The sequence below is a fragment of the Delphinapterus leucas genome, chromosome 8 (genome assembly GCF_059928025.1).
Source record: "Delphinapterus leucas isolate spDelLeu-1000000601 "Yukka" chromosome 8, BTC_Dleu_Yukka2, whole genome shotgun sequence".
NCBI classification, from domain to species: domain Eukaryota; kingdom Metazoa; phylum Chordata; class Mammalia; order Artiodactyla; family Monodontidae; genus Delphinapterus; species Delphinapterus leucas.
The window spans coordinates 11,648,042-11,674,817 of record NC_143136.1 but is presented as its reverse complement, the minus strand read 5'-3'; the positions used below and the strand labels follow the sequence as shown (position 1 = coordinate 11,674,817).

The following is a 26,776-nucleotide window of genomic DNA, read 5'->3' as shown; positions in this document are numbered from 1 at the left end:
TTGTTAACGTCGAGGCACACAAAGTATTCCGTGAATTGGCTTCAGTCCCTCCCAACGTTGATGAGCATGGCACTGACTTTCCCCCGGAAAGTTAGTGGTTAAGTGGTTAGATGCAGACAATTCTTAGAAGCTAAACAAGGCTGCTAACTACTGTGAACCCTAACTTCTCCTTTTCGGTGATTCTCATCTTTAAGGATCAGTGGAGCCAGTCAGGGCAGTGGTCACTGTTTAAGGAAGACATAGAGGGCTTGAAAAGTCGTCAAAATTGTACTATAGTGTTTAAGAATCACTTGCAGAACTGGCGAAATATGCAGATTCTTAGGCCTCACACCAGTCCTGATTTTGACGCAGACAGTCCTGAAAACTAGTTATTTAACTAGCTACTGAAGGTTTACCTTGTAAACAGGAGAAGCGGTTGGCGCACCTTGCCCATAACAAAGATGTCGCCTCATCGGCGTCGTACTGCCCCCGCTCCTATGCGTGGGCCGTACGTCCGCCCTTCCCTGAGTCACATGACCACAAACCTGCCTCAACTACGGCTCCTGGGAGGGGCCAGTCCCGGAAGTTCTCGCGTCTTTTCCCGCCCGCTGCGGGCCTCTCTGGCCGGTGATTTGCCCGGGCGGCTCCGTGCGCTCGGCCAACGGTCTCTGATAGCGCCCACCCGAGCGCCCCGGGAGCCGGCGGGCGGCGGTCCTCGCCAGGGTCCTTCAGCGGGCCCAGGGGTGAGTACTGACGTCTTCCCGAGCCGGGACCCACGGCCCGAGCCGGCTGCCGGGCCTAGCGCCGCGGCTCTGACCCTCCCTTGATGAAGGGACCCGCTGCGGCCCCGGCCCGTTAGTAGTGTAGTCTTGGCCGGAGGCCCGACTCCAGAGCCTCTCGTCCTCAACCCTGGGCTTTCCTCTTCCTTAGGGCGTCCTGAGAGCTTCAAGCGCGGTTTGGCTGGTAGTCTTCTCTCATCCTTCTCAGCCAAGGTCCTGGTACCTTTTAGTATGACCTTGAACCCGATGCCTGCCGTCTTTAAAAGTAGTTTTTGGTTTGTTTTGTCTTTATTTTGTGGAAAAGAACGTGTTCGAAAAGAAAGGCCTTGTTGGAAGCCCAGATACCTCGGGGAGGCCCCTGGTCGGGCTGCTGTGTAAGCATCCTTGCTCGCAGGTGTGGATGCCCGGAGATGCTCCTAGATTTCATTCCAGGAGCTGGGAAATGGGGAAAGCTCGGATTCCCGTTCCGACAAGCCTCTGACCTTCGTCTGCAGGTGCAGTTCCGCTTATATGGTATTTAGAAGAAAACCCTCGGTGGCGGCCTACAACTTTAGAGCAGGGGGCATTCTCGAGGGAGGAGAATGCTTTCAAAAGTGGTGGAGTCTTTTAGTTGCAGAAGATAAGCTTTAGGGCCCTTGTTCCCAAATATAGAACCAGTTGTTTACAGGCCTCTCACCCCACTGAGAGACTTTAACTGAAGGATTTTAAATGTTTTCTCACCCTAAATGAAAAACATTTGTTTCCGTGTCTGATATCCCAAAGGAAAAACCCTGAAGAGGATAGATTCAGAAACAATTAGAGCGATTTAGTTGTACCTAGTAGTCTCTTCCCCTGTAATTAAATTGTGGGTGGGACCTGCTATGTATTTGGTTTCAAGCACTCGTGAGTTGGTTTTGCTGGATTTTTCCAAAAGGAAATTGTGTTTTCTATCCCTTCCTGTCTGATAGGGCTGCCTTATTTTATGATTACAAAGTTTAGCTGTTACTGTCCTCCCTTCTTGTGTTGAAACTTGTTTTCTGTGGATTGATAACGTTATTTTAAAATTCGTTAATTTGTATTTTTCCAAGTTTTCAGTGATTTTTCTTTAAAAATTAAAATTAATCTTGGGTTACTATACTGTGATTTTCTAATACACCCATTCTTTAAGTATAGTTGCTTGAAAAGAGAACTGAAACAGGGTGACTGTATAAAAGCCTTGAACTAACAACCCAACATTTTTTTTGGTAATTGGAGAATTATATAAATCTTTGCAACCACAGTCAGTTTGACCCAGGTTGTTTCTGTGACTTCCTGGGCTACTTCTTTGCATCCCAGTGTTCTAATATAGAAAATAAGAAAGTCAGGCTTGAATCATTGTGTCCCCAAATTGGGACACTTTCCACGAGTGGGATGTGACTTGACTTTAGGTGGTTTGCAGATGAGGGTTTTTTGTAAGAGTTATGTTTTTGTTACCTGTCTTTATATATGTACATTAAGTCCATGGTTTAAAAAAGTAATGTAAGGGTATTCCCTAGTGGTCCAGTGGTTAGGACTCAGCACTTTCAAAGCCAGGGTCCCAGGTTCAATCCCTGGTTGGGGAATTAAGATCCCTCAAGCTGCATGGCCAAAAAATAAATAAATTAAATAAAATAATAATGTAAAATTTCCTTTTAAAATACACTTAAGGTTTTTAAAAATTGAGTTAAAGAAAAGATTAAGTATAGCTGAGCGTAAACGTACTGTGTGAGTATGGAAAAAAAAGCATGAAGTTGGTAAGTTACTGATGGTTGGGAACCACCGGGCTTAGAAAGTAGAGATATAAGATCATCTATGATTCTGAGACATATTTTTGTCTCCTTAGTTATATCACAGAGACTCATGTACTTGTTGCCTAGTAGATTGTAAGTGACAAAATTGGAGTTAATAACTCCAAATGAGAAATTTATTTTCTTTATTGCCAAAAGATATTAACAAAAATGTCACAGTCTAATGAGGGAGAAAAAAATTAGATTTTGATCTATTTTACTTAAGCAGAAAAGCCAGTAATTGGAACAGTACAATGTTAAATCTTAGTAGAAAAGTTCCATCTACTTTGTCAGTAGCTCAGATTGGCTACAGGAGAATTTGACTTTTTCCAGAAGGTGTCTTTTCATTGTCCACCTTTATGATCTAAGTCTGGGATACTTTGCAAACTCAGAGAGTCTTGTAAGAGAAGATGTTGCTGTAAAATGAAATGTTGAGACCCGTGTGATGTACTAGTGGAAAGTTAATAAGAAGGCTGAAATGTAGTAAATGGAATGTGGAGAATAGCACATTTCAGGGAGATAATGTTTTTCTAGCAATTGCGTCCCTTGTTTATTATTATAAAGTTTCAGTTTATAATGTCCCAAGGCTATACTCCTTTTGAGGTATCTCTTTTCAGTGTTAGTTTTAACTATAAGCTTTTACTGTGCTTCAGATATATACGCACAGTTATAAGAAGAGTATCTCATTTAGAATGATGCCCAGAAATTGATGAGAGATTGCCTATGGGGACCTAGGTGGTTATAGGATAGGATCTGGTGGGACACTTTATTTTCTTTGCGCATTCTTTTTTTTTTTCTTTTCTTCCTTTTTTTTTTTAACATCTTTATTGGAGTATAATTGCTTTACAATGTTGTGTTAGTTTCTGCTGTATAAGAAAGTGAATCAGCTATACGTATACATATATCCCCATGTCCCCTCCCTCTTGTGTCCCCCTCCCACCCTCCCTATCCCACCCCTCTACGTGGTCACAAAGCACGGAGCTGATCTCCCTGTGCTATGTGGCTGCTTCCCACTAGGTATCTATTTTACATTTGGTAGTGTATATATATGTCAGTGCTACTCTCTCACTTCGTCCCAGCTTACCCTTCCCCCTCCCCGTGCCCTCAAGTCCATTCTCTACGTCTGCATCTTTATTCCTGTCCTGGCCCTAGATTCTTTAGAACCATTTTTTTTTTAGATTCCATATACATGTGTTAGCATATGGTATTTGTTTTTCTCTTTCTGACTTACTTCACTCTGTATGACAGACTCTAGGTCCATCCACCTCACTACGAATAACTCAACTTCATTTCTTTTTATGACTGAGTTGTATTCCATTGTATATATGTGCCACATCTTTATCCATTCATCTGTCGATGGACACTTAGGTTGCTTCCATGTCCTGGCTATTGTAAATAGTGCTGCAATGAACATTGTGGTACATGACTCTTTTTGAATTATGGTTTTCTCAGGGTATATGCCCAGTAGTGGGATTGCTGGGTCGTATGGTAGTTCTATTTGTAGTTTTTTAAGGAACCTCCATACTGTTCTCCATAGTGGCTGTATCAGTTTACATTCCCACCAACAGTGCAAGGGGGTTCCCTTTTCTCCACACCCTCTCCAGCATTTATTGTTTCTAGATTTTTTGATGATGGCCATTCTGACCGGTGTGAGATGATATCTCATTGTAGTTTTGATTTGCATTTCTCTAATGATTAATGATGTTGAGCATTCTTTCATGTGTTTGTTGGCAGTCTGTATATCTTCTTTGGAGAAATGTCTATTTAGGTCTTCTGCCCATTTTTGGATTGGGATGTTTGTTGTTTTGTTATTGAGCTGCATGAGCTGCTTGTAAATTTTGGAGATTAATCCTTTGTCAGTTGCTTCATTTGCAAATATTTTCTCCGATTCTGAGGGTCGTCTTTTGGTCTTGTTTATGGTTTCCTTTGCTGTGCAAAAGCTTTGAAGTTTCATTAGGTCCCATTTGTTTATTTTTGTTTTTATTTCCATTTCTCTAGGAGGTGAGTCAAAAAGGATCTTGCTGTGATTTATGTCATAGAGTGTTCTGCCTGTGTTTTCCTGTAAGAGTTTTGTAGTTTCTGGCCCTACATCTCTGTGTGTTCTTGTGTACTTTGTGCCATGTGCATGCGTTACTGGTTCAAATTAAATACCAAATTAAAGTTGGGAATGAAATGAAACAAATATGAAATTAAATACTGAATGAAAATAGCTGGATGAAAATTTAGCCAATGCATTTGCTTCTCCTTAATTTGTGTGTATGTATATACACTTATTTATACACATAAGTATTAAGATTCTTTTAAATGTAAGTATTTTTCATCAGGTATGTTTTCCTTTGTTTCAAATCAGAAACAATGATTGTCTTTTATCTTGCATTAACTAGTGAATGGCTGTAGGGTTCTGTCTCTAGGCCTAAAATAGGTGGTAAGCTTGTTCATTTTTTCTTTATTTTACTGTTTTTTTTAAGGTAAGGTTGTACATCTTTAGTGACTTTCATTATTTGGAGTATTTCCAGCAATGAATCCCTAATGGTAGTATCATCTAGTTTTTCAGTTAGCTCCTGTTTTTTCTCCCCCAGGGACAAAAGTGGCTCTAAATCCAGCACATGCATATTGCAGCAAGTTAAAGGATTTAATATGAAGCACAGAAACAGATAATGCCAAAAAGCAAGCAGTAGTTGGTACACTTTTGTGAGTAAACATTTTCTTTTGGCTCTGTTTTCTTAGTCTTTAAACCATTTGCATGCAAATCCTGAAAATTCACACATTTTGGTAAAGAATAAAGGGTGCAGGTTAGCAGTCATAAGTAACCATTTGTCAGGGCTTAGCCCCTTAGCAACCTCTTAGAACCCTCCAAAGCATGTCAGTAAGGTGGAGTTTAAAATGTGTGATATATCTCTGACATGGAGTTTAAGAAATGTCACAGCTGTGGCTTACATTTATACTGTCTTTAATTTTTTATTGACCTGGATTTATATATAATATCTCCTGCTGAAAATGTAGTGTAATTTGGCTTTCCAAGTTATTTCCTTTTAAAGAAACCATTACTTATACATCAAATATTAGGTTACTTCAAATACATTTTTCTGCCCTTTACATTATTTTCATAATTTTTTCATTTGTACTTAGGCTGAAAAAGAAAAGGATCTTTTCCCCCTTTAGAATATAATAATTAGAGGAGTTTTATGGCAAAATGTTTTCCTCTAATCTGACTTCACATTTGTATATACATTTGATTAGCTTTTCTTTATCCTGTTTGCAAAATCATAATACAGTGACTATGCTTAAAACAGTCTGTATATTTTTTTGAGGTATAGAATAACTCTTTTTAGGAGAGATTTGAAAATTGATTTTGGTTGAAATCCAAAAATAATTTTAAGTAGATATTTACTTTTATTGATAGTTTTCTTATGAAATGAATTGTTGAAATACTGATTTTTATTCTTTCTTTTTTACAGCTGGAAAAGCAGTTTCCGTGTTGTTATGTACACCTCCAAAAAAATTCAGATCTTTAGGGGAATTGTTGTGTAAAGTAAACTGAACTACAGGGAGGCAGTACTTTAATAGCTATTATAAACGTGTATTTACTGTATTAAAAATGAGTAAACGAACAAGCAATGACACATCACTAGGAAGGTCAGTGACATTTTATTCAGTTGAGCTGATGACATTATAGGTTTGAGACATAGTTGCTTTAAAGCTGATTGCCCATAGGCTAATCCTGTTCTTTTACACTTCTGTCAGCATTTTGTATCTTGGGGCAACTTCCTTTCTGCTGCATTTCCCTGGAGCATGGATCCTTCTCTGATTTAGGTTTCTCAATGCATTTGTCCTGTCTTTCCGTTTGAAGGCATGTCATGTTTTTTAAAAATATACATGTAAATATGATACTGAGTACAAATTAATAGTGTGAAACTTTCACACTATAGTCCCTCAAAATGAATGCAAACATTAAGGATTTATTAGTGTATATTCTGTATTTGGTATTCATTTCATCTCAGTCATCAGATATACATTCAGTAAGAGAAGTTTTAATTTTTATTTTGTGAAATTCAGGGGGTTGCTTTTTTAGTAAATTTAGAATTAACATTACTTACCTTATGAGTCTGATATTCATCATTAAAAGGTTTTATTTTTTCCATGCATGACCGGAATTTCTAATTTCATTTTTATAAAGTTCTAGCAGCTTCCCTTCATATAATTCATTAGGAAATTTCTATTTAAGTTTTATTTTAGGCATTTTTTGAGTTATGTAAGCAGCATGCATATCTCTTTATGCAGAGAGGAATAGAGTGTATGTGTGTGCACATTCGTCTTGTGGTTATACAATAATTTTAAAAATTTGCTCCTAAGCAATATCCTCAAGGTGCAGTTTCAACTAAGTGAGAAGGTATTATGTTGAGGAGAACATTTTCTTCGATCTTTTATTTTTCCTTTGGATGTATTCAGTACTCACAAATGAGAAGTCTCCTTTGCTCTTTCTAAAAGGTATCCTAACTTCACTACATAGAAAAGACTGGCATTTTAACACTCAGTCACCCCTGTCTAAATTTTTTGCCCGCAGAGTGAGTGGGGCAGCATTTCCTTCTCCCAGTGCTGCTGAGATGGCGGAAATTAGTCGAATTCAGTATGAAATGGAATACACCGAAGGTATTAGTCAGCGAATGAGGGTCCCGGAAAAATTAAAGGTAGCACCACCAAATGCTGACCTGGAACAAGGATTCCAAGAAGGAGTTTCAAATGCTAGTGTGATTATGCAGGTTCCAGAGAGAATTGTTGTAGCAGGTATTTTATATTTGTTTATAAAGTTGCCTGATAAATGTATTTTATATATTTTTATGAAAACTTTTGGGATTTTTCAAAATATTACTTAGAAAAGGGGTTGGGAAATGCAACTACCTTTTCTTCAAAAAGTTTATAAATTACAATAGTCTGAAATTTCAACTAGTATTTTTTAATAATTCAGCTAATTATTGAGATATAATTTACATACATAAAATGGTGTAATTTTAAAGTGTACAGCCTGATGAGTTTTGACAAATGTATACTCCTATGTAACCTCTACCACAGTCCAGATATAGAACATATTCATTACCTGCCAAAAGGTTTCTCATTCAGTTCCTACCCTTCAATTCCAGGCAACCATAATCTCCTTTTTATAACCAGAGATCACATTTGTCTTTCCCAGAGTTTCGTATGAATGGACTGATACCCTATATACTCTTGGGTCTGTCTTCTTTTGCTTAGTGTAATGTTTTTGAGATTCTTCCATATTGTTGCTGTATCAGTTGTTCATACCATTTTATTTCTAATATTCCAGTGTGTGGATAAACCACAATTTGTTTATACATTCACCTGTTGGTGGACATTTGGGTTGTTTCCTTTTTGGTGCTATTAGGAATAAAGCTGCTATGAAGACATGTGTTTTCATATCTCTTAGGAGTGGAATTGCTAGATCATATTATAAGTTACGACGTTTAACTTTGTGAAAAGCTGTCAAGCTATTTTTGAAATTGGTTGTACCCTGTTATATTCCCATCATTGACATATGAGAGTTTCATTTGCACTCAACAACACTTTGTATTGTTAGTCTTTTTAATTTTAGCTATTGCTAGTGGGTGTGTAACGGCAAATGCATTTTAATAAAACCCATGTCTTTTAAAAATCTCCCTCCTTTCCTTTTTTTTTTTTTTTTTCCCCTATGCTTAGGAAATAATGAAGACATTCCATTTTCAAGGCCAGCAGATCTTGACCTTATACAGTCAACTCCCTTCAAACCTCTGGCACTAAAAACACCACCTCGTGTACTTACGCTAAGTGAAAGACCACTAGATTTTCTGGATTTAGAAAAACCTCCTCCAGCCCCTCAAAATGAAGAAGTAAGTGCTAGAGTTTTAACATCATCTGAATTTGCAGTAATAGAGACAGAAGCAAAAGTTAAAGAGGAGTTAAGAGGCTATAAATCATATCATTGGTAATATGTAATGGAATCCTTTGGCATGGAACATTGATTACTATAAATTCTGGCTTATGAATACCCCAAATGAGATACTATGCTGTTGGGTTTTTTTAATTTAAATATTATATTTCAGGAAAATGAGAATTTTGTGGAAATCATTAACATTCATGTGGCCTTGAAGGATGAGCTTTTATGGCTGGGAGTTACACTTTAAGCAATACAGAAAAATTGGGGAAGTTTAGCATGGGAAAAAATTAATGCATCACTTTGTTATAAAAGCAGTCTGGCAAATGGCAGAGAAAGCTCTTTTTTCCCCTTGATAACTACCTATTCTCCCTGCTTGCTGGAAAGTTTCTACTGAGTTAGTTACCGTGTTGTGTAATGTTAATGGCCTTGTTGACCTAAATATGATAGTATATGGACTAATAAGGTGTTAGTTGCAAAGTTCAAATCTTGCCTTTGCTATTGATTCAGGGCCAATCTTGTAAGACTCCTTTTCTGTGGTTTCTGTAGTTGCAACTTTTTCATTATAACTTCTAAATTCCTGTGTTGTCATGATGCTAGCTAGTATAAAACAGTGTGCAAAGATATGTTTTTATTGATAATGGAACTGCCCTTGTCTTTCATTTTTCATATAATCCTTTCCTAAGAGGGTAAATCACCCATATAACCTACGGGAGTGCAGTTTCCTAGTACTATGTATGACCTTTTCTTAGGTTGGAAGTTTGAGCTGAGGTGACTCAGATAATACACTCCTAGGTGCCAGTTTAGACATTCTAGGTATTTACTCGGTGAAGAGTACTAATTTTGAATGTTCACACGATGAAGAGGCACTAAGGTACTTGCAGAATTGTACTGATATTTATTTAACAGACATTTTTTGACCTTTTGTGTAAGACACTGTGCAGTGAGACATGGTTCCTTTGTAGTGGTCTGTGAATAATATTGTCTTGGAATGAGGATTCTGCCAGGAGAGAAACCCTCCCTTTGATATTCTTCAGGTTTTGTTTGTCTTCTGATCTTTATGCTCCCACCATTTTAGACATTTGTGCCTACTTGGTGTGAATAACCAACTGAAAACAAGACGAGTACTGTCTCTCAGGAGACCTAGGTTTTAAGCCCATGTGGGGTTTACTCCTGCTGTAATTGATATATAGTCAAATGTGATAAATGTCCAAAGTGTATAGCACTGGAGTGAAAAGCTGAGGCTGAGAATTAACCTAATTTTGAAGGCCTACTTTGCTACTTATTAACCACATAACTTTGGGCAAGTTATTTAACAATTCCAAGGCTCATCTCTAAAATAATGATAAGAATAATGCCAACTGCTTACGATTATTGAGAGAATTAAATGTAATAATATGTGTAATATGTTTAGCACATGTTCTAATTGATGTGAAAAGTTCAGTAGGTACAAATATCATTGTTGTGAAAATTAACATCCTGTGGCAGAAGATTTGGAAGCATCTTAAGTGTCTATCAACAGATGAATGGATAAAGAATATGTGACATACACGCACACACTCACACGCACACAATGGAATACTACTCAGCCATAAAAAAGAATCAAATTTTGCCATTTGCAACAACATGGATGGACTTGGAGGGTATCATGCTAAGTGAAGTAAGTCTGAGAATCTAAAAAATACAACTAGTGAGTATAACAAAAAAGAAACAGACTCACAGATATAGAGAACAAATTAGTGGTTACCAGTGGGGAGGGGCAGTAGAGGGGTAAGGGTTTAAGAGGTGCAAACTGTTATGTATAAAATAAGCTACAGGGATATACTGTACAACACAGGGACTATAGCCAGTATTTTATAATAACTATAAATGGAGTATGACCTTTAAAAATTGTGAATCACTATATTGTACACCTTTAATTTATGTAATATTGTATATCAACTATACTTCAATTAAAAAAAAAAAAAAAAAAAAACCTTTGGCAGGGGCCAAATCCTGAGATGCAGGAGAGGAGTTTCCGATATTAGTACTAGTTGCCTATTAAAAGGAAAGCAAAGGTGATGATCTGTGCTTCAGTCCATAGAAGGGTCAGGTGGCCCTCAAGAGGCAATCAACTAGTGAGCAGAGGAGAAAAGGGAAGGAACCAGAGTTCTGGTAGCGTCTACAAAATGGATTGAAATGGAAGGGTAGTAAGTTCCTGAGTGCTGATAACATTGATGATTCATTCGGATGGTACTTAGAATATGTCAAGTAAGATTCCCTAAATCATTTATTCTGTAATAATCATTTTACAACATATGCCAAGGTTTCTCAACCTCAGCACTATGACATTTTAGACTAGATAGTTCTTTGTTGTGGTGAGGGCTGTCCTTTTGCACTGTAAAATATTTAACAGCATTCTTGAGCTCTATCTACGAGACGCCAGTAGCATCCTTCAAGTCATGAAAATCAAAAATGTCTCCAATAACCAAGAGGTGGAAACACCCAAATGCCCTTCAGCTGATGGATGGATAAGCAAAATGTGGTATATCCATACAGTGGAGTATTATTCAGCTATAATAAGGAATGAAGTACTTATACATGCTACAACATGGATGAACCTTGAAAACGTGTTAAGTCAAAGAAGCCAGACAGAAAAGGCCATATGTTGTATGATTCTGCGTACATGAAATACCCAGAATAGTAGTTGACAGGGGTTTAGGGGAGAGAGTACTTGGGACTGACTGCTTAATCTTGGGGTTTCCTTTTGGGGGGATGAAAACGTTCTGAAACTAGGGAGTGGTGATGGTTGCACAACACTGTGAATGTTCTGAATACCACTGAATTGTATAATATATATACTTTAAAGTGCTTAGAATGGTGAGTTTTGTGTTATGTCTATTTTATCACAATAAAAAGACAGAAAAGATGATCTGCATACATTGCCAGATGTCCCTTGGAGGGAAAAAATCACACCCAGTTGAGAACCACTGGCCTGTGGCAAGAAAGAAGAATACCTGAAGGTGACTTATGAGGAACACTATACAATTTTTGTTTAAAAGCCTGACTGATACAAGAAATAAATTTGCAGAAAATAACGTACTGACTTCTTAAACTGGCTTGAAGTATCCAAGTGAACATACGAAGAGGCCTTAAAACACGAAGCATGTAATCCCCCTAGCTCAGAGAGGGTTTATAAAATCTGGAGGTAGAGGAAATTGATGAACCTTCCAATGTGCCTAACCTCTGCTAATATTCGGAAAGACCATTGCTTGGTGATTCTACCTGCAGGCAACTAATAAAGCAACTGTGCAATAAACCATCTGATCTGGGTATGAACTGCAAAATACACAAATCATGACAGCTCTCAGTGTTCTTAGAATAGGTTAGGCAGTGTGAGTGACGAGAAAGAGGCTGTGACACTGACACTACCTCCAGATGGGAGCCCGTGAGAGAAGATCTTCCAGAGAACAAAAAGGAAGAAGTGTAAAGAAAAAGAGTTGGAAAATATGAGCACTTGACACAGCTTTGAAGCAGTGTGACCCAGTAAAAAATTTGGACTCCATCAGTATATCCCATCACTCAAGCAGTGGTTTTCTTTGAAAAAATCAGTTACAATAAATGGCCAAGAGCTTTGTGAGAAGACCACTGAAGTGGGAAGAGGAAACAAATTGGACTAAAGACAGGTTATAAGAGCTTTTGCCTGAATTGGCAACTTCTACTTCAAAGAAGAGAAGGATGAGAAAGCCATTCATTTTTGCAATAAATCTGGAACAGCAGTGAACCCCAAATGTCCCAAGAATTGGGAAGATTGGTCTGTATAAACCCTGACCTGGTTTTGGAAAAGAACAAAGGCAATGAATGTTTTCAGAAAAGGAAGTGTATCCAGGCCATGCAAGCTTTACACAGGATGCCAAATCCTACAGCAACCATGTACAAAGTGTCTAGCTCAAGGGCTAGGAGGAAATATATCCAGCTAGAACTGACTGCTTTAAAGAATACACTTGGAAAGCAGCTGGTCTAGAAGCTGTCATTATGGACAACACAAAGGCCATGGGTGTCTAACAGAGGGCTCTAGATCTGTAATCCAACAGTCTGTAAGGACGTAGCAGGTGGTTATCAGTGCCGGGTGATGGTCCAGTTCAATTGCCATGACAACCTCTAGGATGTGAAGTGAAAGTACATATTTGACCTGAAGTGTAATGAGTGACTTAGCCGTATGGCACGTCCTAAAACAAATGTGGAATTGGGAGATTGGGATTGACATATATACACTGCTATGTATAAAATAAATAACTAATGAGAACCTACTTTATAGCACAGGGAACTCTACTCAGTGCTCTGTGGTGACCTAAATGGGAAGGAAATCCAAAAGAGAGGGGATATATGTATACGTATGGCTGATTCACTTTGCTGTACAACAGAAAGTGACACAACATTGTAAAGCAACAATACTCCAATAAAAATTGAAAAACAAAAAAGAAATGCGGAAGGACTCCCGGACACTCAGAAGGACTTAAAAGGGTCCTGGCAGTAGCTCTGAAAATTGAGAAGCTGATGAATGTGGGTCTGATCACAATTTGGTGATGGTTTGTTTAACTCCCTTTCCTTTCCCCTCCTGTGGAAAGAGGAGCTGGGGCTGGGATGAGTAGAATGGAGCAAAAGGGAGAGAAGAGGAAAAAGAACAGCTTAATTCATTGTATGTATGTATGCACATTCATCCATGGAAGATTCAGAGATGTGCACTCACATCCTTTGTGCAGTTACTGTTTCATGGCCCTATCGCATGGGCATTGTATTCACTGCTGACACATGTATTCCATGTTTCCTTCCCATTGGGTTCATTATTTTTCCAGGTAGTTTATTATTTTAAATTTTGGACAGTGAATATGTTTTGGGGGGTAAGACTGTTCACCCCGATTGTTTGGCCCACATTTTTAACTCTGCTTTACCTCTTCCAATAAAAGTCCCACAGCAATTCACAGATTAATGTCTCTGAACTATTATTTTTAAAAAGGGGATCAGTATCCATTAATTTGCCGAATAATTCTATTCAATAGTTATATATTTTTATTTCTTAACTGAAAATGCAACTAACATACTATTTGAGGATAAATCTCCATTTTTCACTGAGATTATACCAAATGATAAAATGGAGGATTTCCCTTTCTCTCTCTGGACAGAATTAAAAGAAATCCTTTTCTTAAAAAGATAAAATTGTTTTAAAAATACTAAAAAGAATCAAAAACTGCCTAAATGAAAGGCATAACAAACATTTCAGAAATCAGTTTTCAATCTTAGTTTTTGGTACAGATTTTCTGAGGGTTGTTTAGTAATCACAGTGAAGATTGTGAAGAACTATGAAGAACTAGGCTATGGTAGGGTCTATGCGCTTGTAATACTTACTGGCTGTTTTAATATAATTACAGTTTTTTATTTTGTATGTGTTGAGAAGTAAAACAAGTGTCTTGTTAAAAAAGGGAGTACGGGGAATCAGTATATATATCCGAAAAAAAACAAAAACACCAATTCGAAAAAGATACATGCACCCCAGTGTTCATAGCAGCATTATTTACAGTTGCCAAGATATGGAAGCAACCTAAGTGTCCATCAGTAGATGAATGGATAAAGAAGACGTGCCATATATGTATATATATATATACACACAGACACACACACACACGCATACACATACACATACACATAATGGAATATCACTCAGCCATAAAAAAGAATGAAATTTTGCTGTTTGCAGCAACATGGATGGACTTGAAGGGCATTATGCTAAGTGAAATAAGCCAGACAAAGAGAAACACTATATGGTAATGTGGAATCTAAAAAATACAATAAACTAGTGAACATAACAAAAAATAAGCAGACTCACAGATATAGAGAACAAACTTAGGGTTACCAGTTTGTGGGAGGGATATGAGGATGGGAGAGTGAGAGGTACAAACTATTGGGTGTAAGATAAGCTACAAGGATGTATTGTACAACATGGGGAATATAGACAATATTTTGTAGTGACTGTAAATGGAGTGTAACTTTTAAAAATTATGTAAAAAAATTAAAACAGGGACCAGTATAGGGGAAAATACTGAGGCATCTGAGCAGATTCTTGAAGGAGAGACAAGCTCTAGATAAATCTAGAGAACCAGTAAACAAAGACCTCGGGGACACTGATTTGTCCAGGATTCTGTGAACAATCGAAAGTAACTCAGAGTATAAGCACATTAGAGGAGAATTTTATGCCTATAATTAGACACAGAAGACCCTGTGACCTAACTTTCAGGAAGTTACCTGAAGCTTGGAAACTGTATTTCTCAGCCTAAGGAGTGCATGTAAGTTTTATAATGGGTAATCGATGCAGGATGGTTCTGAATGACATTTTAAAACCTTGAATTGTCAATTGGATCTCAATAATGTTGGGAACAACTGTAATTAATTTTAAAAAATCGTTGAATTTAAAAAAAAACCATCATGATTGTGAACTAAAGGGGAAAGTATTTAAAGATCACTGTGTCCCTTATCACCTCAGGCAGTATCAGAGTTCTTTGGTATTCCAGTATACAGGCTGGTCATATGAAGGCATAACAAATATATGCTTTTGTCTTATGTTGTCTTTTTCCTCAATATGTTAGTAATATCGAGCTTAATGTTCCTGTTAAGATATAATTTAAATCAGGTTTCAAATGGCGAAAATAACAGACCTAGGATCCTCTACTTTGTCAGGTTATGTTGGAGTCATAGACTAATTTGTCTTGTCCTGTCTCTTCCTATCTGCTGAATGTTAGTTCTTACCACATAGCAGGAGGAACAGTTCTAATATAGTAGGAAATTCATCTTGATCCCTACAACGTGGAAGAACAGTTCTCTAGAAAAAGCAAGCACAACTGTGCAGTAGGTAGGCAGGCAAGCATCAGTGGGATTCTCACAAAGCAACCCAGTACTGCTCACTGTGAGTAAAGTATATTTGATTGTGGAGGTGCTAGTTTTTATGTATAAATGCCTTCAAGTAATTTTGATTTTTGGTTTAACTGTAAAGAACTCTTGCAGTAGGCTCTGAACCGACTCCTTTTCTGTTTTTTTTTTCTTTTGTTTGGATGGGTAAATGGTTTATAACCATAACCAAATCTAAACCAGTCTCTGAAGTTATGTGCTGCATAGTAGTTTTAAGTTTTGCTGTCATGAAATACAGGATTTATTCTGCTTTGATGGTGCTTATAACCTGATAATCTATTCCCAAGTCTTTGAGCATTAATAGATACTGGGTGTGCATTTTTGAAAATCTTAATTATCAAGTCCATTGGTTCACACACCAGTTGTCCTTTACAGTAAAGTTCAAATTTTTCTTTAACCATTAAGTTGCCATGGGTGTTTGTAGTAAAAAAAAAGAAGAAAAAAAAATTCTAAAAACTAAGTGAAGTTAATGATTACCATTGTTCTAGTTGTCTATTGCCCCTTAATAAGCCACCCTAAACTTAGTGGCTTGAAACAAAAACAAATAATTTTGCTCGTGGATTCTGCAGGTGAGGTATTTGCATCAGGAATAATGGGGAAAGCTTATTTCTGTTGTATATTATCTGGGCCTAGGCTAGGAAGTATCAAAGGCTGTTTATGACTCACACAGCTTGAGGCTGCAGTCATCTAAAGGTTTACTCACTCATGTCAGTTGATACTACCTGTTGTGTGGACCTCAGCCAGTATTATTGGCTGGTGCACCTACACATGGCCTTTTGTGTGGCTGCTTGGGCTTCCTCACGTCATGGTGTCATTGTTCGAATCTCAAACAGCTCCCCTGGGGAAGGGGAAAAAGGCAGAAGGCTTATTGTTGTTTATGACCTAACCTCAGAAGTCACATTGTATCATCTCTGCAGTGGTCACTAGAGTACCCAATTTCAAGGGAAGGGAACATAGATTCTATTCCTTAATGGAAAGAGGTCAGTGATAACATTTTGTAAGAAGAGCGTGTGAGATGGAAGATTGTGGCTATTTCTAGAATGCTAAAACCTTTAAGCTAGTAAAACTTTTTTTAAGTCTAGTTTTCAGATATCCAACCAAATCTGAATTTGTTTTAACCCCAGAAGCCAGGAACACTTATTTGAGTACAAATATATCCCATGTCCTATAGTGTTTGTGCCTTTAAAAACTATTGTAAATTGTTCTTAAATAATGTAAGTATATTGTATAAATTATGATAAATAAAAATATTAATAATTGTACCAAGTAAGATTGATACTTAAAAAGAAACTAGAAGTAACTTTTTTTGTAAAGAAGATAAGCATTCCTAAGTTTATCTGCATTATAATAAGTAGGGTGTTCTTTTTTTTAACATGTCTACGTATAATACATATACCTGGTAGCAATTCCTGGTTATTTCTTTGTAAATTTTGTGGCTAGTCTTTGATAAAGGTCCTTTTGATGCTAAGCAGTTACTAGGCTATTAAGAATATTCTCTGTTCCTTTTCCCTTCTTTGTGCCTAACAGATCCGTGCAGTTGGCAGGCTAAAAAGAGAACGCTCTATGAGTGAAAATGCTGTTCGCCAAAATGGACAGCTGGTCAGGACTGACTCCATGTGAGTAGAACCACTAAGCATTGTATCTCCTTCATTAAGTTTTCTCCATATACTGTCTGTCCCATCCTTTTCTAAATAATTTATTTCCTTTTTTAAACTCTCAAATATTAAAAAAGAGGAGGAAGTGTATGTTTTATGCCTAAGAACCTGGAGAAAAAAATAATTCTAATAGTGTTTGAAATCTACTATACATTTACATCAACTTTATATTTTTGCAATACTCTTTATAGCCTTAAAGTCTGACCATTTTGTTAGTTGTGAGAATTTTTCAATCCTGTTATCCTCTTCTATGTGTATGACAGTCTTCTATAAATATGATTTGCTTATTTTGGAAATCTCCTATAAAGTATACTTAAGAAAAATTGATAAAAGTAAGTGCTCAGCTCTATGTAGCCTTCCAAAATGCTTATCTAGCATATAGGTTGGGGGGAAAAATATAAAATAAAAGGAAAACGATTTATTAAGGAAGCATCTTTATTTTCAAGTTACTCAGTTTGTCATAAGATTGTCACAGGATTAGCCCTTTCCAGCTCTGCTTCTCATGAGCCATGGTAAACAATGCAGCGTAAGCAAGTCGAATTTTTTTACTTTCCAGGATTAATTTTTAGTTCTCTGCCTACTGAGTCATTGAATTCTTGGATCCCTTTCATTTTCCAAAAATTTAAACACATTAACAGACTATTTGTGTCAACCTTTCCTGCTCATTTGGTTACATTATACCCTGATCTTAAAGCTACCCCACTATAAGATGTTTTAAATTGGGCAAGTGCTTTTTGTTGTTTTATTAAAATTAATGGGTTTTTAAAAATAAAATATCCCTTTAAAAACTGGTCAGAATTTTAAGTCTCAAAGCCATTGATGATTTAGATTGTTAATGTAAATTAATGTTTCTTCCTCATTAAATTTTCAGTCAGTTTTCATAAGCTCATTCACCATGAACCATATTTGATATCAAGCATCATATTAGCTTCTCAAACTGACTTTTATTTTTGGCCACACGGCACATGGGATTTTAGTTCCCTGAGCAGGGATCAAACCTGCACTCCCTGCTTTGGAAATGTGGAGTCTTAACCACTGGACCACGAGGAAAGTCCATATTAGTTTCTCTGGGAACGGCCAAAGAATCAGATGATACGTCTCTCACAGAGCTTGCAAATCTAGCTAAAAGCAAAACTTTTAAATTTACATACAAAATAACTAGAGCACAATGCAATTATACTATTTCTGTTAAACCATATCAAGTTCTAATTCAGACTTGACTAAAGAGTATAAGGATGCAGAAGAGATTTTGATGGGGGTAGGATCTCTCTTTTTTTGTGTTAGGTGCAAAGGAGAACTATAACAGTTCTCATTTCTTGGGGAAGCTTTAAATGTCTCCTCAAGTCGTTAGAGTTATTCTGAAGGGGTATATAGGAAGATAGTAAGTTTAAAAGAATATATGTCTCCTTCAGGGAAGGCCTATCTGCAAGGTTCAACCATTATTAATATGAAGTTTTTATGATAACTGTATGTTTCCCTGAAGGTACCTGGCTTACAGTGATGTCAGCCAGTCCATGGAATCCGCTTTTCTAGAATATATTCGATTATGCTACACAAATGGTGAAAAGACCATATAATTTATGGTGAAGGTAGCTTCTTGATATTTAGTACCCTCTCAGAATGATTAAACTTACACCTGAGGGCTTTTGTTATTTTCTATTTGTAATACTTTCTAAGGCACCAAAAGTTTCTAATAAACTTTCCTATTATATAAAGATACGGCTTATTGTTTAGGTCCGTAATTACCTTGAAACTTCCCGTTAGTGAAATAAAAACAGGACTGTTTTACTATAGCATCATTTTTGGTTTTTTCCCCCACAAAGTATACATTATTGATAGCTGAGTTAAATTGAAGAGAAAGGAAACAGCTCTATTATATATAAAAACCAGCCTAGTGAAGTATGATTTATAGTAAATGATTAGTTCGTAGATATTTTTGCAGTTACCTATAATGTAAGTCCTCGTAACAGAAAAGGTTAACAAAGTTAACTAATATTTGAATTCTTTGTTTCTTTGAGTTGCCTTAATGGCATTTTTAAATAAAACAGTCTCACGTTTTAATTTTTGGTAGTAAAAATAACATGAATATTTAACTATACAATTTTTGCAATGAAATGCTTACATTATTCAACCATACTTTTTGTTTTAGTAGTTATTTATGTTACCGTTACCTGGTAACATACTTAACCATCTTTTTGTTAATAATGTAACCTTGCCCTTTCTTCTCCTACCATTATTAATTTCATCATTTATAATTGTATTCATCTTTAAGAATCTACATTGAGTGAACTTTAGAATTTTAATATAATGAGCACATTATGTATTTAATGTTGGCAATGTGGTAAGGAAGAAACTATTAATATAACATGGCCGTATTTTATCTCTACCAAAGTAATTATTAGACTCTTCCTGTCTTTACCTACTGTAGTCTTTTCTTTGTAATGTGAGATTACTTATGTGTCATTGTGCACGAACCATTGCCTGCCTCCACTTTATTTATTCCTTGGCTTTAAGAATAGAAGTCTATATGGGTATAAGAGCAGAAACACTGGCCTTTGTTTTCTTATTTACCTTCAAGAGACAATGGGATTGATTATTGTCAGCTATTGACACAGAAACGATTGACCGGTAGAATCTTATTGAGCTTTCTGTTTGTGTTATAAAAGCTGAATATATAAAAAGAAGCATAATTATTATTTAAGGTGGCACAGATCAGATTCTGCTCCAAGAAATAAAATTTCAAGGTTCCAGGCACCGATTTCTGCACCGGAGTACACGTAAGATTTTATCTGCTCTGCTTTTCACAAATAGGAGTTGTTCTAATTTTGCAGGCTTTTTGTTATACTAATATTTCACCAGGTAATTGGCATGTAATGCCCTAATTCTTTTACTGTTTGGCTTTTTAGTACCTCTGTTTCAGGATTTCTCAAGCTGTCATCATACACTTAGTCAAGAAAAGAAATAACTAGACCAAGGAAGTTATGTATGATTTTGGGTATAAGGGTGAAAGTAAAAGGGAGTAATTTACACCAAGCATCCTTTTACATTTCCTTCATTTTGATTTGGTTGGCACATTAGTCCTCTATAGATTCATTTGAACGAGGTTCAGTGATCCCAATCTTTTTGAAAATTTTAGCATACTATCTTTTCTTGTTCATTTTCACCCAGAAGGACAAAGAGTCTGAGTGTAGTTTGTCATTAAGTTTTTTTTTAATTCCATAGATTAAAATTATGCTTTGGAAGAATATTTTGAGATCATTAAACCCACTCTTTCTGTACATGTGCTAGAACTAGGTGTGGGAATGACTGGCCTCCTAAGGGGAGGGGGCACTTTGGCGTGCAGTGTAAGATTCATCAGCTAATGTAGTTCTTAGGTATCAGAAGCCACCCCAGCAACCAATGATTTTTCTCCTGTTCTCATTCTCTTGTTCTGCTTCTAAGAACTAGCCAGTTACCTTAGTGGCAACAAATTAAAGCTTTCTCTCTATTTAAAATTTCAAAAGAAATGGTCAGAATTTGTGTTTCAGTGAGAATTTTTTCTCCCCCATTTTACTGTTTTACCTTTACTGTATTTTTGGAAGAGGCTGGACCCTCACCAAAGAGATAATCCTCACAGTTTGAGAAACACTGTTCCTATGACAACCCACGCAGAAAGAGGTGTTTGACTTTGGACTTACCTTGTAATAATGACATAGTTATGCCAAGTAGATCTTTTAAGTTTGAGTTCTGACATTGGCTAATGTTGTTTACTCAGCAGTTGTGTAGTAAGATTTCCTGTAAGCATGAAAGAGAGCTATTACTAATGAAATAGCATGGTAAATGTAAGTGCATTCTTCAAAATGTCCTTACTTTTTTTTTTTTTTTTTTTTTTTGCGATACATGGGCCTCTCCCGTTGCGGAGCACAGGCGGCTCCGGACGTGCAGGCTCAGCGGCCATGGCTCACGGGCCCAGCCGCTCCGTGGCATGTGGGATCTTCCCGGGCCGGGGCACGAACCCGCGTCCCCTGCACCGGCAGGTGGACTCTCAACCACTGTGCCACCAGGGAAGCCTGAAAATGTCCTTATCTTTTATGAAAGAAAGAGATAAAACAGATTTTGCTGTTTTATAACATTACTAGGATCAATTTATCATCAACATGCATTTTTATTAAATTACTAATATTATACCATCTGCTTAAATAATCTCAGTGCCTTCGCAATATGTTTACTTTTTAATTTTTCACAATAGTTCATGCGTCAAAACAAACAAAAAAACCAAAAACTCAGTCCACTTTGGTTGGGTGGATGCGTGGACAGAGATGAAACTCAACTCTGAACTGTTTCCTGTCACAGTTGATGCCAGTGCTGGACATCCCAGCTAGCGTCAGACCAGTTGCTAAAATGGGGCTTATTCTTTTTCCATCTTAACTTTTTTTCTTGAATTTTATTTTATTATTTTTTTTATACTGCAGGTTCTTATTAGTCATCCATTTTATACACATCAGTGTATACACGTCAATCCCAGTCTCCCAATTCATCACACCACCACCACCACCCCTGCCGCTTTCCCCGCGTGGTGTCCATACGTTTGTTCTCTACATCTGTGTCTCAATTTCTGCCCTGCAAACCGGTTCATCTGTACCATTTTTCTAGGTTCCACATATATGCGTTAATATGCGATATTTGTTTTTCTCTTTCTGACTTACTTCACTCTGTATGACAGTCTCTAGATCCATCCACATCTCTACAAATGACCCAGTTTTGTTCCTTTTTATGGCTGAGTTTAAATTTTTTTATTTGTAAAGAGACTTGCAAGACTGCTTAAAGCTTGAAGAAGAAAGAATTGCTAGACTGTTTCTTCTAATTCGGGTGAACTATGATCATCTTATGATTTAGTCATTCAGTTCATCTGTAGATAGAAATAAATATTAACAATCAAGGGCATTTAATCTATACGTACACTGCCTAAAGTGTTGTATAAAATGCTTCCTACTCTGTTTTTGCTGTTTATGAAAGATTGCCATGTACATTAATGAAAAGTCAGATTTCTTACTAATCTTTGAAACTAATTTCTTTTCAGAAACAACCTGAAGTCCAAATATGTTTTTCATATTAGTCTTTGATGAAATATCTTTACTAGTATTGATGAAGACTTAATTTAACTTTTATCTTTCTTCATAAACATGTTTTCTTATTAAGTTACAAATACGGACCATGTTTTTTCCATTTAATACCATATTCCAGTTTTATGTGATCATAGAATCTTAGAATTGAAAGTGATCTTATAGACTGTTTTTAAAACTCAGTCTTCTGTGCATTCCGTGTTAAGAATTCCTTGCAATTAATCTGAAAATAATTTATTCTAGATTACCTGATTTCCTGTGCAGGAACAGGAAAAACTTGTACTTTTAGAACTTAAATAAACAATTCCTACTGCTTATTTCTGACAAAATGAGTTCTATCAAAGGAAGCCTTCTGGGCTTCCCCGGTGGCGCAGTGGTTGAGAGTCCGCCTGCCGATGCAGAGGACACAGGTTCGTGCCCCAGTCTGGGAAGATCCCACATGCCGCGGAGCGGCTGGGTCCGTGAGCCGTGGCCGCTGAGCCTGCACGTCCGGAGCCTGTGCTCCACAACGGAAGAGGCCACAACAGGGAGAGAGCCCGCATACCGAAAACAAAAAAGGAAGCCTTCTTTCCTTTTAAATTTTAATGGGCAAAAATGCATCAAACTTTTTTCATGGATTTGGATTCAGTTTGTTGGCGTTTTTGCTGTAAGATTATAATTCTAAATATTGATCATTATAGACTTTAATATGTATGTAGCTAATTTATTTACTAGTACAAAGTGATATGTGAAGTGTTCAATTTAGCCCCAAAATACGAAGACAAATGCTTTAATTATATCAATAGATATTGTACTGATTAGTCTTTTAAAACTTGCTTAAGTATAAATTTATCCAGGTATGTTGGCACTGCTATCAAGAAGAGTGTAAGATGGATTGCCTGTTTATGTTGACGCAGAACTGGCCACTCCATTCCTGCCTCTGGTGACACTTTTCTAACATGAATTCAGTCTGGTTTTTCACAAAGAGCAAGAGCTTCAGGTTTTCTCCATGCTGCCTAAAGAGAATTATGAGTGCAAGGCTAGTACCTAGACTTTGAGTCCCAGGTATACTGATTCTTTTACTCTCCTTGGATACCCAGGGTGGGTTTTTGCCAAGTACCATGGGTCAGTTGATAAGCTATATATATATACTGTTGTTGATACGTTATATATATTACAGAAGATTCCTAGTCTGTGGACAGATGTTTAAGGTAACCATCCATGAGCCTGCGTCTGAAAAATTGCATTTATCTTGACACGATTAGGCCTAATTCCTATGGTGAATCAGCCCTGACAGATTAATTTCTCAGTATGCCAAGATTTGGCTTAAATCTTTGTCTTTTAAGTAGTCTTTGGAAAACATGGTTTTCATGTTTATTGTACTTCTCACTTTGGATCATCAATACATTGGAAGCTATTCACAAAATTGTGGAGAAGATTTTGTTTTTAATTTTCTGGGACTCTGGGAATAATATTAGACGACAGTTACCCCTTCAAACATTATTGCACTTATTTTGTGGTTCCCAAACAAATACATGTTAAGTTAGAAAAGATTTACACAAATCAAAATAAAATCTTTTATCTTTTCAGTTGTTCGCTGTCTGCTCCACTTTCACCCTTTCGTGCAGAATACACAAGGATGAGGTTTAGTCTAAGGCGTTCTTGCCCTGACACTGAGAAAAAATACTGAGCCCACCTCCCATAGTCCTCTTGTAACAAAATCTCTTACAACAAACCAGACGCCAAGCCCGTATATCAGTTAGATACCTCATATGGCTGATCATGCTCTAACATTAGACAGGCCTCTGAAAGTAAAGAGTTCAGGTTAGAATTGTAAAATTGCTTCATTCAAATGCTCTCAGCTTTTAGGAGGTGCTGTCAGGGGAGTCAAAGAAATTGTGAATCGCAACTCATGTGTGAAAGAATGGTCAAGATCACTGTCACTGAGCAACCCAGAAATAGCTGTTTAATATCCATCCCTACCTTTTCATTGTATTCACAGAATTGGGAGTAGTTTTATGTTTTAGTCATTTAGCTAGGGAACATATGCTTTAATGTAACTAAGTAATCAAAATGCTTTTGTTAGCTTTCTGAAACTTTAATTCATCTTTAAATTTACTCGTCATAAACTCAGATTGCTTCATTGTCTTTGTGAAGTATTTGAAATGGCATTTTCATGGAATCACTTTGGATTCATGTGTGTAAACCTTGACGCCTATATACCAGAATTCTCTATCTGACTGTTCTGCCCATCCATAAGTTGCAGTGCAGTGTTGTTTGTTAGAGGCTTGGTTTACTGAATTGGAATATACACACAAAGCAAAGAATGCCGCTTCTCCGAAGCTGGGGGTTGAATATACTCCTTGCCATAGTTCTCTTCCCTCTTAAAGTTGTTCTTTCATATTCAGTTTGTTTAATTTGATGTTTAAAGCCAGTTACAGATGCTGCATGGTAGCCTGTTTTTTAAAGCAATTTAATATGTTTATTAACTTCTTTGGCTTGACTCTTTTGGGGGAAAATGAAGGGTGGGAAAAATGGGCAAGAAAACGATAATTCTTAAAATATGAGTTTTTGGGGAAACTGCTGAGCTGAAGTTTTATACAAATCTGACTTGAGTGTTTTTCTCTTCATTTGCTGTGCTTGTGTAAACAGTGTGACACCATCGCCACAACAGGTTCGGGTTTGTCCTCCCCGTATGCTACCTGAAGATGGAGCTAATCCTTCCTCCGCTCGTGGCATTTTGTCGCTTATCCAGTCTTCCACTCGTAGGGCTTGCCAGCAGATCCTGGATGTGCTGGATGAAAGCCGCAGGTGATCGGCCCTGTGATTCGCGCCAACTTTACCGCCTGTCTTTCGGCTCCTCATGAGTGGAGTGTGGTGTCTTCCTTTTATGTTCGCGCCTTTGTCTCTTTCTCAGATGCAGCGGTTTAAAACAGCTTGCTTTGTTGCTTTCTTTTAATTTGAAATTATTGTCCAAAATTCACATTTCACAAGGTTCTGTTAGCTTCTCTTCAGTCAGGGAGGGAATTCAGTTAATAACTAATTATACACGGGAAGTATAATGGTTTTTTCCCCAAGACGTTGTTGACCTGTTTTTAAGTACCTGTTTCCATTTTTGGATATGCTGAGGGGTACTTTTGGATTGAGTGTGTGATGTTGGACTGAGCTGTACTCATTTTCTTCAGTAAGTCTTTTGATTCACTCATTTATGTTACTAATGTGGTTGGATTAGGAAGCAAATCTGAGAAGGTGATATCAGTGTAGCTGCCAGGACGTTTTTTTTCTTTCCTCTTAACTAGGGATTTCCACACCTGTACTGAAAATCCCAGGTGCTGTTGCCTTTTTAATGCTGATTTTTTTCAGTATGGATAGCGTATCTAACTTTCGAACATCTCCAAGTAAAATCATTAGTAGTGTATACTTAGACTTGTTCATTCAAATAAATTTTTTGCCATTATTTCAAGTACTTTTTTCTCCTTGCTTCATTACTAGATGGTGTTTTGAAAAGATGGAATTTGGGAGCTTTTTTGGCATAGTATGAGGAAGGTACAGTCAGTTTCACTTCAACTCTAAACATTTTATGTAGTAACTCTGTGAGTCAGTGTTTGAATTTTCATGATCATTTTTTTAGACTGTTAATTTTGCATTTTGAAGAATTCCCAATAAATTTAGCTGGCCCTTCAGTAAACCTTTTTTCTTGCTTTAGGAACTGATATGTCTTATGACTTGCTCTGAACAAACTTTTTCTTATTAAGTGCTTTTGACCCTCACATAAGCCCCAGGTGTTTCACCTCCTGCTGCTCGACTAGTGTTTCTGACCCTTCCCAGGGCTCCCATACGTGTGGGTCCAAGGACTTAAAGCTGTACCAGAAAGAGCATAAAAGAGAAAACTCATGGCAGGGGGAAAATTATATATACATCTATGGACATATGTATTCATGTGTAGGTGTGTATGCATGTGTGGGTGTGTGTGTATGTGTATGTGTATATATATATATATCCCTCCCCAAAGGTTTAGAGTCCCTCTTATCTCTTTGAAGCTTCAAGGACTATCTTAGAATATTTGGAGCCTGTAAGAAGCATCATGGTTCAGAAGAAAAAACATGGATCAAGGGAGGGGGTCAGATTTAATCTTGATCCACCCCACTGAACAGCTATAGCTACATGATGGCCTTGGGCGAATTGCTTAGCTTCTCTGGGCCTCATTTTCTTCATGTATTTTTAAAAAAGAATGGTAATACTAATATTAACCTAGTTTTCTGGATTCTTATGAGGAATCTTCCCCCCTCCCCTGCTTTTATTTAAGATATAGGGATAATGGACTCAAATTCTTTATTTAGTGTCATGGGAGATCCTTAAAAAGATATTGAATATAAAGTACCTGGCACCTGACTAATATTTCCAAAGCCCTGTTTTCTCCTCCTTCCTTAACATAGATTTATTCTTCACCAGGTATTCTCTTTAACTTTTTAATTAAAATAGGTCCTTAGAAGAGACTGGATTATTAGGTCAAATTACATCATATCAAATGCTATTATAGTGAAAATATCTGAATGAGAAAGATGTTTATAAATCCTTTATAGATTAAATAATAGCTAGATGACAAAGCCCCAGTATGTTAAAATTATTTGTCCCA

General features: G+C 37.0%; 1 protein-coding gene across 18 annotated transcripts in view; it reads left to right on the top strand.

Annotated features, from left to right (window-relative positions):
* Positions 1 to 440: 440 nt before the first annotated feature.
* MFF (mitochondrial fission factor) overlaps positions 441 to 26,776 on the top strand; it is a 47,720-nt gene continuing 21,384 nt past the window's right edge. For 4 of the 18 annotated variants that reach the window (XR_002643778.3, XR_002643777.3, XM_022567850.3 and 1 more), the window contains exons 1-5: positions 7,107 to 7,327; positions 8,252 to 8,421; positions 16,932 to 17,020; positions 19,762 to 19,836; positions 24,793 to 24,951. Coding sequence is in view for 16 of the 18 variants with exons in the window: in XM_022567850.3 (XP_022423558.2) it covers positions 7,147 to 7,327; positions 8,252 to 8,421; positions 16,932 to 17,020; positions 19,762 to 19,836; positions 24,793 to 24,951 (674 nt within the window). In the remaining 2 variants the exon portion in view is untranslated. Of the gene's footprint in view, positions 723 to 1,935; positions 1,937 to 5,121; positions 5,234 to 6,000; positions 6,179 to 7,106; positions 7,328 to 8,251; positions 8,422 to 16,931; positions 17,021 to 19,761; positions 19,837 to 20,034; positions 20,038 to 20,642; positions 20,719 to 23,790; positions 23,799 to 24,792; positions 24,952 to 26,776 lie in introns of those variants that run through there. The other 14 variants (XM_022567855.3, XM_089916278.1, XM_022567862.3 and 11 more) reach the window with 11 other exon arrangements.